Source organism: Heteronotia binoei, chromosome 5 (assembly GCF_032191835.1).
Source record: "Heteronotia binoei isolate CCM8104 ecotype False Entrance Well chromosome 5, APGP_CSIRO_Hbin_v1, whole genome shotgun sequence".
NCBI lineage: Eukaryota > Metazoa > Chordata > Lepidosauria > Squamata > Gekkonidae > Heteronotia > Heteronotia binoei.
The window spans coordinates 4,418,688-4,433,624 of NC_083227.1; the positions used below are offsets into that span (position 1 = coordinate 4,418,688).

The following is a 14,937-nucleotide window of genomic DNA, read 5'->3' on the forward strand; positions in this document are numbered from 1 at the left end:
TTAACCTGACTGCTCAGCAATTTCATTGAATGCCCACAAATTGTGAGAAAGGGAGAAAAGTACTTATTTCTCTACTTTCTCCATCCCATGCATAATCTTGTAAACCTCTATCATGTCACCCCGCAGTTGACGTTTCTCCAAGCTAAAGAGCCCCAAGCGATTTTTCTTTTAATTAATGGGAAATATTGACCTCCAGGAATTTGTGTAATCTTTTAGAGACATCACAGTTTGTGGACTTTGAGTGCCACCAATTAACTCTTTGTTGCCTGTAGAAATGCCTCATTTTCTCCTGAGGTGAACTCTCTACCCATCACATTCACGGACTGCCCCAACTGCACTCAGGGACAAGGAATCCTTACCACAGGAGAGGGCATCTTGGGCACGCTCCACTGCCGGCACCCTCTGCCCCTGCTCCAAGGAAGCTCCTTCTGCCTCAGGGATTGCAGCTTCCATCTCCAAAGGTGGTCCCCGCATCTGAAACAGTGGGAAGGGAGACGGGTAAGAGATGGAATGGAAAATAGACCAAGGAAGGGATCCTGCCCCACTCTTAGATTCTGCACCCTTCTCTCAGCAGATCTGGTGAGTTATCTGCAGGGTTCAGAAATTCTCTAGCAGAAGAGGCTCTGGGCAATTATCTGGCAAAGAAACTTTAATATGAGGCCAGATATTGTTGCTTGAATTAGACATACCTGGAGAGAATCCCCTCACCTGTTCTGCCTGCCTCTTCTCCTCTGCCTGGCTCAGGAGGAAACCTTCGGCCAGGGCCACCGCCTGGGAACTGGTCTCCGGCCCACATTCTCTGACCCAGCACTGCATTTCCTGGGGCAGGAGAGTCAGGAACTGCTCCAGGATCACCCGGTCCAGGATCTGCTTCTTGGAGTTCCTCTCTGGCTTCAGCCACTTGCTGCAAAATCCATGGATCCGGCTGCAAACCTCTCGGGGCCCATCGGCCTCACGGTAGCAGAGCTGCTGGAAGTGTCGAGAATGTACACTGCAGGTCAAGAACTCTGGCACAGCCCTTTCCCAGAATTCCACACCACTCCCAGCAGGCATGGGATGGAGGCCTTTGCTTGCTCTCTTCTCAGTTCCAGGTCCTTCTGGGTCCTGCTCTTCCATCTCCTGCCCCTTCTCTTGGGCCGCCTCTGTCTTTGAAAAGTTGCCTTTATTCAGTTGGCTCTGGAGAGAGGTTTCTCCCTGAGGGGATGGAGAGAGAGAGACAGGAGTGTGTCAAAAGGAATATATGTATGCACACACACACAGACATGGAGACACATATATGCATTTATAAATACAAACTCCACTCACAAAAGAAGCAGGGAATATGCCACAAGTCCTTCATTCAGAGAATTATCGCAGTTTTCTCCTGGCCCTATATTCTAGCTCACTCTGAAAGAAGGACCATTTCCCAGAGTCCAGAGTGTCTGGAATAAAAGCTACAGCAAGAGCTTGAACACCTTTGCATGCCTATTAATTATCTCAGTGGTGTCCTGCGTTAGATGGCACTTGGGGGAGGGTCAGCCAAAATACTTGCCATGCAACCTGCCAATCAGCATGAATGATGTAACACACTGGATCCTATCTGGGATTCCTTTCTGGGCCTCCTGACCCTCCAAAAGGCAGGCTTCATAGTCTTGTTGGCATCTCCCTTAACGAGATCTGAACCACCCCCCCCCCACACACACACTCCCGGGATTGTGCCCTGGCGTTTCTCCCTGTTGTGCTGCCTGGGGGTCTGCCCCTCTCTCTCCTGGCAAAGAGATCCCCTTCCTTCCCCCCTAACCCCAGTGCAGGAAGGAGAATCTGGCATCTTGTTACAGCTGCCTCTGCCAAGTGAGCCGTGGAGTGGTGGGGCAGGGCCGATGCGTTTGGAGCAGGCGTGTTCTCTCCCTGTGTGCCCACTTTGCAAAACATTGATGCAGGAGGGGACTCAAAACCACACCCGGGGAACTCCCTGATGTATGTACATGCCATGATCCTCACAGTGATGGATTTTTCTGCGGTATTTGTTTCTCCTGGTCCTGTATCTATTGGGGGTGTGGCCACATCAGCAAGCTCCACCCCTCTCTGCCTGTCAGGGGAGTCGCCTAATGTGATTGGTGGCATTCCCATGAGCACTGGTGGGGTTGCTAGGCGCTCTCCACCTTGGCAACAGAGGTGTTTAAAGTGTTCCTCTCCTCTGCTGGTGGCAGCCCCAGCCCCACACTGGCCCCACATCAGGGGCTTAGGAGGGGGCCGCAGCTGATTCCAGAGCAGGCCAGACGTCCCCTTCCCTTTTTCATGCCCAGCTTTTGCCCTTGGTTTTACAGAATGAAAATGACCAGCAAGAGAATGTCAGTTTCATATATCTAAATTTACTTACATTGAAAGGCACTGATTATCCCTGCTCCCCCACACACTCTGCTTACACAGCACAGCAAAACTGGTGCCTCCCAGTTACCAACCTCCAGGCGGCTGAAGCCAAAATAATCAATCAACCACCCTGAATAAACAGCCAACAAAGTTTACTACAGTTCCAAAGGAATCCCTGAGAAATTGGTCCAGGCCGTCCTCACAAGGCTCCCCCTTTGCACTGAAATCGACCTATGAGATTGAGCAGTCTTTTTGCAAGCACTTCATTCAAGAAACGCAGGATCACTTTCTGCCTGCTCTTGGGAGAGGCTGAGAAGACGCTTCCACTTTTAGGAGATATTTAGGGCCCTACATCGCGTGAACTGTGCAAAGGATCGACGCATGAAAGAGATGCGGACTGATCTACTGATTATTGAACGTAAGAAATAATATTTGGATCTGCAGTAAAATTTGCTAGTTAGGCGTTCGCAGTAGTTGATTATCGTGGCTTCCGTGAATCTCTCAGTTTGTACCCTCCAGGTGGGGCTTGAAGTTCTCCCAGAATTAGAACCCACCTCCAGCAGACAGAGATTAGTTCCCCGGGAGAAACCTGCCCACTTGGGACAGCCACGGCTTGCAATGATCCCCGCCTTCCTCCCTCCCTAGATCTAAATACTTATTCCCACTTACTTCCAAGTAAACTTTTCCGGGATCCGGCTGCTGCAAAACGTTTCCCCCCTGCTGCAGCTTCTTTGCAGGCTTCCCCCTTCCTCCTGCAACCTCCTCCCCCAGGAAAAGCCCCTTCCTCTCCTGCCCCCCTCCACTGCTGGCTGGGCCCCTCTAGCAAGCAGCTCGGCGGTCTTAACCCTTCCAGTGCTGCAGAGGAGCTTCAAGAGGGCTGCCCTCAGCCACGCCTTGTGCTGCTCAATGGGGCTGCTCGGGAGAAACTTTGCAGCAGGGGGCTGCGCTCCTCCCGGGCCAGGGGTATCCGGTGCTGTTGTGGCAGCTCAGGAAAAGAAGGCTGCAGCTGGTCCCCCTCCTTAATCCCCCCCTCCTAGAAGAAGGAGCGTCAAACTCTAGGGGAGGGCGAAGGGGGGGGGGCTGGTGCTGATGAGATGAGGGTCTTCCTACAAGAGACCACTGAGCATTTCTGTTGCCCCCCTGGAAAGAAAACCTGGTGGGGCCTCCTGGCCCTTCCTTGCACGTCCAGGGAGATGCTGATGGCCACTTTGGGGTCAGGCAGGCAGCGGTGCACAGCTGTTGAGGGGCAGGGGGCTGAAGGGGAAGGACCCTCGCTCTGGACTATCCCTGCCCAGGGACCCCAGGCTGGAGGAAGGGGGGTTCTGCTCCCGCAGGGTCTCTGCTAGGCTGGCCAACCTCCTGGCGGGGCCTGGAGATCTCTCCAGATGACAATTTAGCCCCAGGCTACAGAGGTCAGTTCCTTGCAGAAAATGGCTGTTTTAGAGGAGGGGGAGGGGTCTCTAGGGCATTATACCTCCCCTCCTCCAAAATTCCCAACTCAGAGTTAGACTTTCCCACTCCACTTATCTTCCAGGAGCTCCACCGGCCCTTCCCCCTTCTCTCCACCACTCACCCACCCTGCAAGGTAGACCAGTCCCAGAGGGAAGTCTGGGCCGAAGGAGAGTCAGGTTCGAACTCAGACCTTCCTCCAGGCTGTGGGCAAACCTGAATTCTTCACCTCCGCCTCTTCTCAGGGCTCTTCTGAAGACCGCCTCCCTCTGTGAGGGTTGCCAACTGCAGGTGATGAAGATTGGCTTTGATTCCACAACCCCCCCCCCCACTCTCTGCAGTCACCCTTTCCCACGGGGGGGGGGGGGCTGGTCTCTGTGGTCTCTGGAGAGGGTCCGGGTAAAAGTCGGATCTAAACGGACCTTCATGAATTCGCATGATTTTTACATTGAATCAAAACAAAATCACCATCCTACAGTAGAACGTGTCTTCGACTATAGGTACCACCTCAAAAATCACACCTCCACAGATTGGTGGTGCCACAGCACACCATAATGCTGTAGACCATGTCTTAGACTGTAGGCAGCACCACAAAGATCATGCCTCCATGGATTTGTGGCACCATAATAGTGGAAAAACATGTTTCTAAAGCACAGATCCTCATGATTTTTGACCCCAAGCTAACAATCCAATCACATCCTGTGTCCATAGTGAGAGTGTGAACCCCACAAATCACAGCTCTACAGTTTCGTGGAGACACCGTTTCGCAAAAACATGCTTTTGAAGCAGGGATGAACATATGAAGCTGCCTTATACTGAATCAGACCCTTGGTCCATCAAAGTCAGTATTGTCTTCTCAGACTGGCAGCGGCTCTCCAGGGTCTCAGGCTGAGGTTTTCCACACCTATTGGCCTGGACCCTTTTTTGGAGATGCCGGGGATTGAACCTGGGACCTTCCGCTTCCCAAGCAGATGCTCTACCACTGAGCCACCGTCCCTCCCCATGGACCTTCAAGATTTCTGCATTGAGTCACCCCCAAGCTCATCAAATTAGATATCATGTCCCTGGGCAGAGCTTGCATCCCAGAAATCGTGGATTCAAGGCCCTGTGGAAATACCATGCAAGAAAACCATGACTCCAAAGCAGGTATCCTCATGGAGCTTCATGGTTTTTGCTTTGGATTCCCTCAAGTTCACCATGAAGAAAGATCATCTGTCATGTCCATGGGCAGGGCTTGCACCCTGGAAATCACAGTTCCACATCTTTGTGGCATCACCATGCAGCAAAAACATGGCTCCAGACCACCGATCCAAAAGGATCTTTTGGTTCTTGTTTTGAATCACCCTAAGCTCCCCCTTCAATACCATGTTTTTTCATTATGGTGTTGCCACAAAGCCATGGATCCACGATTTCTGTGCTGTAAGCTCTGTCCAAGGACATGATATATGATTTGATGATGAGTTTGGGGAAATCCAAAGCACAACTCATAAGGATCCATGAGGATCCGTGCTTCGTAATCACATTTTTCTTGCATGGTGTTGCCACAAAGTCATGGACCCATGATCACTGGGGTGCAAATTCTTCCCATGGGCATGATTAGTGAGTTGATGGTGATATTGTTGTGACCCCAAGCAGAAGCCCTGAGGATCCGTCCCTCAAACCCATGTTTTTTGAAGCATGGTGTTGCCACAAAGCTGTTGACAACTGACTTTTGTGGCCATGGACATAATATGGGATTTGATGGAGAATTCAGGGTGATCCAAGGCAAAAACCCTGAGGATCCATGAGGCAATGTGCTTCCAAACTATGACTTTGTGCTCATGTGGCACCACAACTCCACGGATGCATGATTTTTGTGGTGCTTCCTACAGACCAAGAGATGGCCTACAGTGTGATGATGCTTTGATTTCATTTCAGCAACAAACAAACAAGACAAAAACATATGAATTTATGAGGCTCCGTGCTTCGGAATCATGTTTCTGTTGCATGGTGTTGCCATGAAGCTGTGGATGTATGATTTCTATGGCGTCAGCTGTGGCCATGTTTATAATGTGTGATTTGATGCTGAATTTGGGGTGATCTGATGCAAAAACTATGAGGATCCATGAGAATTTGTGGTTTTCAACCATATCTTTGCAGCATGGTGTTGCCACGAAGCCATGGATGCCTGATTTTTGTGGTGCAAGCAGTGCCACTGGACATGATATGTGATTGATGGTGATGTTGAGGGGACCCCAAGCAAAAACCCTGACGATCCATGTGGAACTGTGCCTTGGATTCATGTTTTTGAAGAAGATGACCATAGATTTATACCCTGCCCTTCTCTCTGAATCAAGAGTCTCAGAACAGCTCACAATCTCCTTTAACTTCTTTCCCCACAACAGACACCCTGTGAGGTGGGTGGGGCTGAGAGAGCTCTCCCAGAAGCTGCTCTTTCAAGGACAGTTCTGTGAGAGCTATGGCTGACCCAAGGCCATCCCAGCAGTTGCAAGTGAACGACTGGGAAATCAAATATAAGAATCTGCACACTTAACCGCTACACCAAATGGGCTGTGTAGTGGTGCCACAAATATATGGATGCATGATTTTTGCGGTGTTGCTGATAGTTTAACACAAGGGTGTCAAACATGCAGCCCAGGGGCCAAATCCGGCCCCCAGAGGACTCCTATTAGGCCCCCCCCAGCAGATGGCTGCCATCTGTTTCCTTCTCCTCTTTTAATTCCTTCTGCATACTTTGCAAGGCTTGCTCAATTGCACAGGAGCTGGAGAGCAAATCCTCTATTTTCACCATTGGCTGAGGCTCCTTCCTTGGGGGGGGAAGAGCTTGCTTTGCCAGGCTCTCTCAATCGCACAGCAGAGCTACTGAGTCAAGCCTCTCTTCCTTCTATGAGGTTGTTTTTATGATGCAATCCACCCTGAGCCTGTTCTACGGGAAGTGCGGGCTGAAACTCAAACAAAGAAATAAATATACCCCTCCCATAGATGCATTTGCGGGGGGGGGGGAAATTTGTATGGAAGAGCAACGGCATTGGCTGCACTCTCTGACATGGGATTGCTGGTGGGGGAGACCTTCTGTAGAAAGAGGAGGGGGTTTGTCCCTTGGGAGGAGGAGACCATAGAAGCCTGGAGCATCCTGGAGGGAAAATGGGGGGCCTTGTGGGAAGGATATTGCGACTATTGTGTACTTTGGCCTAAGGACGGGCTTATTCAAACCCCCCCCCCTTTTTGTATTTTTACATTCTTATGTGCCTGCCTGCGTGTTTGTGTCCTTTGCAAGAATTGCGCATTTCAGTTTCACAGGTGGAAAAATAATCTCTGTTTCGTTGTTTCATAGGCACAAGTCAAGAGCCTTTTTACTATTCTGTTGTTGTTTGGAACTGCCACTTTAACTGCTTAGGTCAAAGGTGGCCAAACTTGCTAAAGATAAGAGCCAAATAGGTTATATGTCAGAAGTTTGAGAGGTGCAATACATGACCAAACATAATACATGTGTCTTAAAAAAAACAAAACTTGGGAATAACAGTCCTTGTAAAACCATCATAGGAAAAGATTAGGGAATTATTTTTTGGCACAAGTGGAAAAAGGAAACACACAGATGTTGGTGGAATTCCTTGTGGGGGGGAACCAACATGGGGGCCCCTCGCACTCACAGAGGGCGTGGTTCTTTTCCTCCTTGTAGGTCTTTACCAAGGGTTTGCACTGGAATCCTTGAAATAAAAACTTATTTAACAATATGAAATTAACTACCCAAGTACACTCTAAGCGTGAAAACCAAAAACTTCCTTTATTTAACAATAATGATAACGAATCACCTTCTAAGCTCTGGGACGGCAGCCAACGGGGCACAGTTCTCAGGAGACATAAAAGCATAACAGTTACAACAATTAAATCCCCCATTTGTAAGTATTCATAACAATAGCTAAAGCCCACGTTTCTTCCCCACCCCCCACTAGAGCTCTCGGATCTCTCAGCGATCTCCTGAGACAAAAGCTGCGTCTTTAGGACACGGCTAGAGAGACTCCGAGTCTTCAGCTTACAACCAATTTATACTCTTGAGATCAATGGCAACAACATTTTTGCATTGTCATAATTTACACCTTTGATGACTTCAGACAGATGTAATCCTGTGCATAGAGCAGGGGTGGGGAACCTTTTTTCTGCCAAGGGCCATATGGATATTTATAACATCATTCGCGGGCCATAAAAAATTATCACCTTAAAAAACAGTGCTCCGCCGAGGGAGAATGATTCAGGCCAGCAAAATTAATGCAAATAATTGTTTTTCTATTTGAAGTCATGTGGGGAGAGCCTAATCTGGCGCACACACACACACACACACGGCCCGCCACCCTAGGGAAATACATAGGTCCAGGGCTTTTTTGTAGAAAAAGCCCAGCAAGAACTCAGTAGCATATTAGACCACACCCCCCTAATATTAGCATATTAGGTCACACCCTCATTAGCATATTAAGCCACACCATCTGGGATAATCAAGTGCAAACTGAACAGTGACAATAACTTTTCCAGGCCCCTGCAGCAATTCCGGCCGGCCAAGGCCCAGAGAGGCTGCCACATGGCTCGGTTTGGCCCAGAAATCCAGAGGGCCACACCGAGTGAATTCGAGGGACGGCGGTTCCCCTGTTGTTATTTATGTAGTTATAAGCTAGTCCCGCCACCACTGGTCCTCATAGGTGAGTCAATATAGTAAGCAACAGTATAACGACCCTCTGTGTCCTTAACTATATGCAGGTTTATTTGCAATATATGCATTCATCCAGCAAAGTGCTCCGCCAAACAACCATATAGAGTAGAAGGAAAATACTGTACAGCACAGCATTGCTTATATACAATACACAGTCTTCGTACCAATGAGCTGTAAGTGCTGAGTCATTTTGCACTCATTACGCAGTCTCTGCACTCATCACCATATCCTGCTTAGAACCAGTTCTTGCTTGGCTGAGCCTTGCTGGAACACCGATGTCCTCTCTTTTGACACTGTCAGATCAGCATGCTTCCATGCTAGTCATGCCTTACTGAGCATTTTTATATGCTGACATCCCCACCCCTGGCGTAGAGGATGTGCTTAGAAGAATGCTTACTTTTACCAGTATAGAGTGTAATGAAACAATTTATGCTGGCCACCATTTGTTTGCTTACTGTTCCAGCTTACTTGGCTCTGAGAACCTGTCCTTCCTGTAATCTGTTCAGACACTCAAGAGAAGGATGCTCTCTTCCTTTCTCTATTAGGCACTTTGGAGCAGTGAGGTGGATGATATGCTGGACCGTATGCTGAACATGAGCCAACAGTGTGATGCGGCGGCTAAAAAGGCAAATGCAATTTTGGGCTGTATCAGCAGAAGTATCATGTCCAGATCACGTGACATGATGGTATCGCTTTACTCTGCTCTGGTAAGACCTCACCTGGAGTATTGTGTTCAGTTTTGGGCACCACGTTTTAAGACGGATATAGACAAGCTGGAGCGGATCCAGAGGAGGGCGACGAAGATGGTGAGGGGTCTGGAGACCAAGTCCTATGAAGAAATGTTGAAGGATCTGGGTATGTTTAGCCTGGAGGGGAGGTGGCTGAGAGGTGATATGATCACCATCTTCAAGTACTTGAAGGGCTGTCATATAGAGGATGGTGTGGAATTGTTTTCTGTGGCCCGAGAAGGTAGGACCAGAACTAATGTATTGCAATTAATAGAAGAGTTCCCAGCTCAACATTAGGAAGAACTTCCTGACCGTTACAGCGGTTCCTCAGTGGAACAGGCTTTCTCAGGAGGTGGTGGGCTCTCCTTCCTTGGAGGTTTTTAAACAGACGCTAGATGGCCATTTGACAGCAATGAAGATCCTGTGAATTTAGGGGGAGGTATTTTTGCAGGGGGTTTAACTAGATGACCCTGGAAGTCCCTTCCAATTCCATCATTCTAAAGTCATTTTCTGTGAATTGCAGATTTTTATCTGTGTTAATGCCTCCCCATTTTGCCTTCTGGCGTCGGGACCAGACCATGTGATATGGGGGGCGAGGGGGTGAGTGGAAAGGAGCTTCCTGCCATTTGGTCAAGCAGAAAGAAAAAATGCTTCATGGCCTCGGCCTTTTTACTGCAACAGGTCAACAGCAAATTAATATGACTGATAGTTTACAGTTTACTAACCCTCCAGGAGCTATGAAAGTAAGGGGGGAACCCAGCACTGCCCCCTTTAATTCCATCCCTCCTTCCAGTTCTTTCCCCACTGTAGGTCCTTGGATGACCTGGTTTAGGTTTTACCAGCTGCTTTAGTCCAGTCTCAGCTGTACTTATGACCAGTGACTGATGCATCATCTTCTTTTGTATTTTCATGTGTGTGCATCTGAAGGCCATGACGACCTCTGGTGACTGACCCCTGCTGGAGGCCTGGAGGATATTCAGGAAGGTAGCTAAATAAAGCCTGCCTCTGCTTCCCCACTGCTGGTATTCCAAGGAGATCTCCCATCCAAGCCCTTGCCAGAGTCCACCCTGCTCGGCTTCTGAGATCTGACAAGATCAGGCTTGCCTGGTCTCTCCCAGTCAGGGTCCAGTTCCTTCTGCATCATGTCTCTAACTAGCCCTCCCTGGGAACTAACCCTCCGCCCACCCTCTTTCTACCTAGATGGAAGGCTTGAGGAAGTTCTCTTTCCCCATATCTGAAGAAGTGTGCTTCCACAACGAAGCTTCTACTCAGAATAAAACTTTGCTGGTCCTCAAGCTGACATTGGACACAACCTTTTCCCTAAAAGAAGAAGGAAAAAACAATGCAGATGTGTGGCAAGTCCTTAAAGAGATGGAAGCAGCAGCCCACTTCACACGTCTCCTGAGAAACCTATATGAGGATTGAGAAGCAACTGTCAGAATTATATGCAGAGTACATCATGCATAATGCTGGCCTGAATAAAGCACAAGCCGGAATTAAGATTGCCAGTAAAAACATCAACAACCTCAGATATTCAGATGACACCACTGTAATGGCAGAAAGCGATGAGGACCTAAAGAACCTCTTGAGGGTGAAAGAGGAGAGCACAAAAGTAGGCTTGAAGCTCAACGTCAAAAAAACTAAGATCATGGCATCCGGCCCCATCACACCTTGGCAAATAGAAGAGGAAGGCATGGAAGTAGTGACAGACTTCACATTTCTGGGATCCAAGATCACTGCAGATGCTGACTGTAGACATGAAATTAAAAGATGTTTGCTCCGTGGGAGGACAGCTATGGCGAACCTGGGCAGTATAATGAAAGGCAGAGACATCAATCACCCTGCCAACAAAAGTTCGTATATTCAAAGCGATGGTATTCTCAGTAGTGATGTATGGCTGTGAGAATTGGACGATAAGGAAGGCCGAGCGCAGAAGAATAGATGCTTTTGAGCTGTGGTGCTGGAGAAGAATCTTGAGAGTCCCTTGGACTGCAAGAAGATCCAATCAGTCAGTCTTAAGGGAAATCAACCCTGACTGCTCCCTGGAGTACTTTGATGCAGTTGAAGAGTGCCACTCAAACTGAATATTCTCTCACATGCTAAGCACTGAAAAGGTTTCTCGTGTTTGGATTCTCTGATGAATTACTCTGTCCTCGCTTCTTCTGGGGCCTGTCCCATTGCCTGCTCCCCTTACCCTCATTGGACCCTCTGGGATGAGAGCTACCACTGCAGTAATGGAGGTTGATGGGCAAAGAGTTTATCAACAAGTTCAAGGGGGGTGGGGAGTGCTTTCATTCATTGGGATGCTGTCTCTCCAACATCAAAGCGTCCCTTGGGGCCATTAACGAGTCCAGTTGTGGCAAGCCATGGCTGGACATTGAGAATTCTAACAGTTCTCACCTCTGTGGGTTCTCTGATGACGTTGAAGACTGCCACTCCGACTGAATCTCTTTCCACACTCTGAGCATTCAAAAGGCTTCTCCCCTGTGTGGGTTCTCTGATGAATTTGAAGACTGCCACTCTGACTGAATCTCTTTCCACAGTGTGAGCATTCAAAAGGCTTCTCCCCTGTGTGGGTTCTCTGATGATATTGAAGATGGCTACTCTGACTGAATCTCTTTCCACAGTGTGAGCATTCAAAAGGTTTCTCCCCTGTGTGGGTTCTCTGATGACATTGAAGATGGACACTCTGACTGAATCTCTTTCCACAGTGTGAGCATTCAAAAGGTTTCTCCCCTGTGTGGGTTCTCTGATGATACTGAAGATGGCCTCTCTGACTGAATCTCTCTCCACACTCTGAGCACTCAAAGGGTTTCTCCCCTGTGTGGGTTCTCTGATGACACTGAAGATGGGCACTCGTACTGAATCTCTTTCCACACTCTGAGCACTCAAAGGGTTTCTCCCCTGTGTGGGTTCTCTGATGATACTGAAGATGGCCTCTCTGACTGAATCTCTCTCCACACTCTGAGCACTCAAAGGGTTTCTCCCCTGTGTGGGTTCTCTGATGATACTGAAGATCACCAGTCCGACTGAATCTCTTTCCACACTCTGAGCACTCAAAAGGTTTCTCCCCTGTGTGCGTTCTGTGATGATGTTGAAGAGTGCCACTCTCACTGAATTTCTTTCCACACTCTGAGCATTCAAAGGGTTTCTCCCCTGTGTGGGTTCTCTGATGACACTGAAGATGGGCACTCGTACTGAATCTCTTTCCACACTCTGAGCATTCAAAGGGTTTCTCCCCTGTGTGGGTTCTCTGATGATACTGAAGATGGCCTCTCTGACTGAATCTCTTTCCACACTCTGAGCACTCAAAGGGTTTCTCCCCTGTGTGGGTTCTCTGGTGCTGTTGAAGAGTGCTACTCTCACTGAATCTTTTCCCACACTCTGAGCACTCAAAAGGTTTCTCCCCTGTGTGGGTTCTCTGATGCCTTTGAAGAGTGCTACTCTCACTGAATCTTTTTCCACACTCTGAGCACTCAAAAGGTTTCTCCCCTGTGTGGGTTCTCTGATGACATTGAAGATTGCCACTTTTACTGAATCTCTTTCCACACTCTGAGCATTCAAAAGGCTTCTCCCCTGTGTGGGTTCCTTGATGACATTGAAGACTGCCACTCTGAGTGAATCTCTTTCCACATTCTGAGCATTCAAAAGGCTTCTCCTCTGTGTGGGTTCTCTGATGCTTTTGAAAACTGTCATTCACATTAAATCTCTTTCCACATTCTGTGCATTCAAAAGATTTCACCCCTGTGTGGGTTCTCTGATGAGACTGAAGATGGCTACTCCAACTAAATCTCTTTCCGCACTCTTGGCTGTTAAAAGGTTTCTCTCGTGTGTGAATTTTTTGGTGAAGTTGAAGAAAGCTAGTGAATTCATTTCTCATCTCTGAATATTCAAAAGGTGTCTCTTTTTTGGGTATTCTTTGGTTTACAAAGAGCTGTGATCTATTTCTGAAATACTTTCCACACTGAATGGATTTCCTTGCCTTCATTATCCTTTGCTTTGAGAAATGTACATTCCGCTTTCTTCTATCACCCTTCTCAACCATACCACCGCCTTTCTTTCTTTTAGGTCTGCCTCGATCCCTGACATTTTCATTCAAGTCTTCATTTTTAACTCTGTCTGGCATTTGCTGATGAAGTTCCTCCCTCTCCTCATCCCTTCGATCATCCTCTGCTGGAATAGAAAGAGAGAAACCGTTAGCACTTGGGAAAGCTGGTAAGATCTAACAGCATCTATATGACTATAGGAGGAAAGGATGGGCGGCCCTTTGGCCTCATTTTGGTGATCTTAAGCACACGTCCACTTTTCCCTAGAAATATTTACTATTTAAGGATACCTCCCCCCACCTCCACAGTGCAAAGCCTCCAGATTTCAGACTCAAAGAAGGCCTCTCTCCCTCTTTTCCAATTCTAACATACGTAACTTCTAACATACGTAACTAACTTCTAACATACGTAACTAACCGTCTGCCGGCAACCGCAGTCTCAGGCCTAGTAAATCGGCCAGCAGAGGCAGACCCTAAAACAGGCAGAAAGAACAGAGACAAGCCAAACGGGCAACGAACAGTAGTGTGAGAGCCTTCAGTTGAAAGTTGACAGAAGAAACGGAGTATAGGTTGCCCAAGGTAGGACGATAGACGGGAGGGCAAGATGCCCTCCTGACCTCCTAGGAGAAGGACCCCTCACGGTAAGTGCCAAGGGTCGTTCTCCCTAGGAGGCGGAGGGCATCTTGGGTGCTCCCAGAGCAGTAAGTTCATTAGGGTGGGATCGCCCTACTCAGGTAGAACATGTTGTAGGATTCGTCTACCAAAGGCCGCGTCCGCCGACGCGTAAGAATTCAGTTTGTAGTGTCGCACGAAGGTGGAGATAGAGGACCACGTAGCCGCCTTGCACACCTCCTCGACTGAGGCGTTCCTATTGAAGGCTGCATTGGTGGCTGCACTTCTGGTGGAGTGTGCCGTGATCTCTGGTGGAATCTTGAGATGTAATGTCTTGTACGCCTCTGTTATGCACTGTTTGATGGCATAGCTATTGGCAGACTTGGACATCTTCAGGCCCATTCTGGGTGCCGTCACGTTGATGAACAAGGAGTCGGTCTTACGCAGAGGTTCTGTTCTGATCAGGTAGATCTTGATTGCCCTGCGTACGTCCAGGGTGTGCCATGTGTGCTCCTTCGGATGCTTGGGATCTGGACAAAAAGAAGGCAGGTTGATTTCTTGACTTTGGTGGAATTTAGATGATACCTTTGGCTGGAAGGTAGGGTCCGGGTAGAGGACCACTTTGTCCTTGTGGAATACGCATAGCTCCTTTCTTGCCGACAGGGCTCCGATTTCGGAAACCCTTCTGGCTGACGTTATTGCCACCAGGAAGATCATCTTCATGCGCATCATCTTTAGGGGTACAGACATGAGTGGCTCGAAGGGCGGACCTGTCAGGGCTGACAGCACCGGGTTCAATCTCCAAGTCGGGAAACGGTGCGATTGAGGTGGAGAACTCAAGGAGGCCCCTCTAAGGAACCGTCGGATGTGTGGGTGAGACGACAGGCTCATGCCCTCCACCTGTTGAAGTACTGAGGACAGTGCTGCAATCTGCCGCCTGAGGGTGGCTGGCCTCAGGCCTGATTGTAGACCATCCTGAAGAAATTGAAGAACCTTAGACACCGTAGGACGTAATGGGTCCACGTTCTTCCTCCAGCACCACCTGTGGAAGG

The 14,937-nt window shown here is 48.6% G+C and overlaps 2 protein-coding genes across 2 annotated transcripts in view; both read right to left on the bottom strand.

The window, feature by feature from the left end:
* LOC132571576 (zinc finger protein 420-like) overlaps positions 1 to 14,937 on the bottom strand; it is an 895,908-nt gene that overhangs the window by 214,397 nt on the left and 666,574 nt on the right. The window lies entirely within an intron of this gene.
* The window catches only part of LOC132570893 (uncharacterized), an 87,075-nt gene that overhangs the window by 37,981 nt on the left and 34,157 nt on the right, over positions 1 to 14,937 (bottom strand). Inside the window, exon 3 of the mRNA XM_060237532.1 lies at positions 11,629 to 12,907. Within this exon, the coding sequence (XP_060093515.1) occupies positions 11,629 to 12,907 (1,279 nt within the window). The remainder of the gene's footprint in view (positions 1 to 11,628; positions 12,908 to 14,937) is intronic.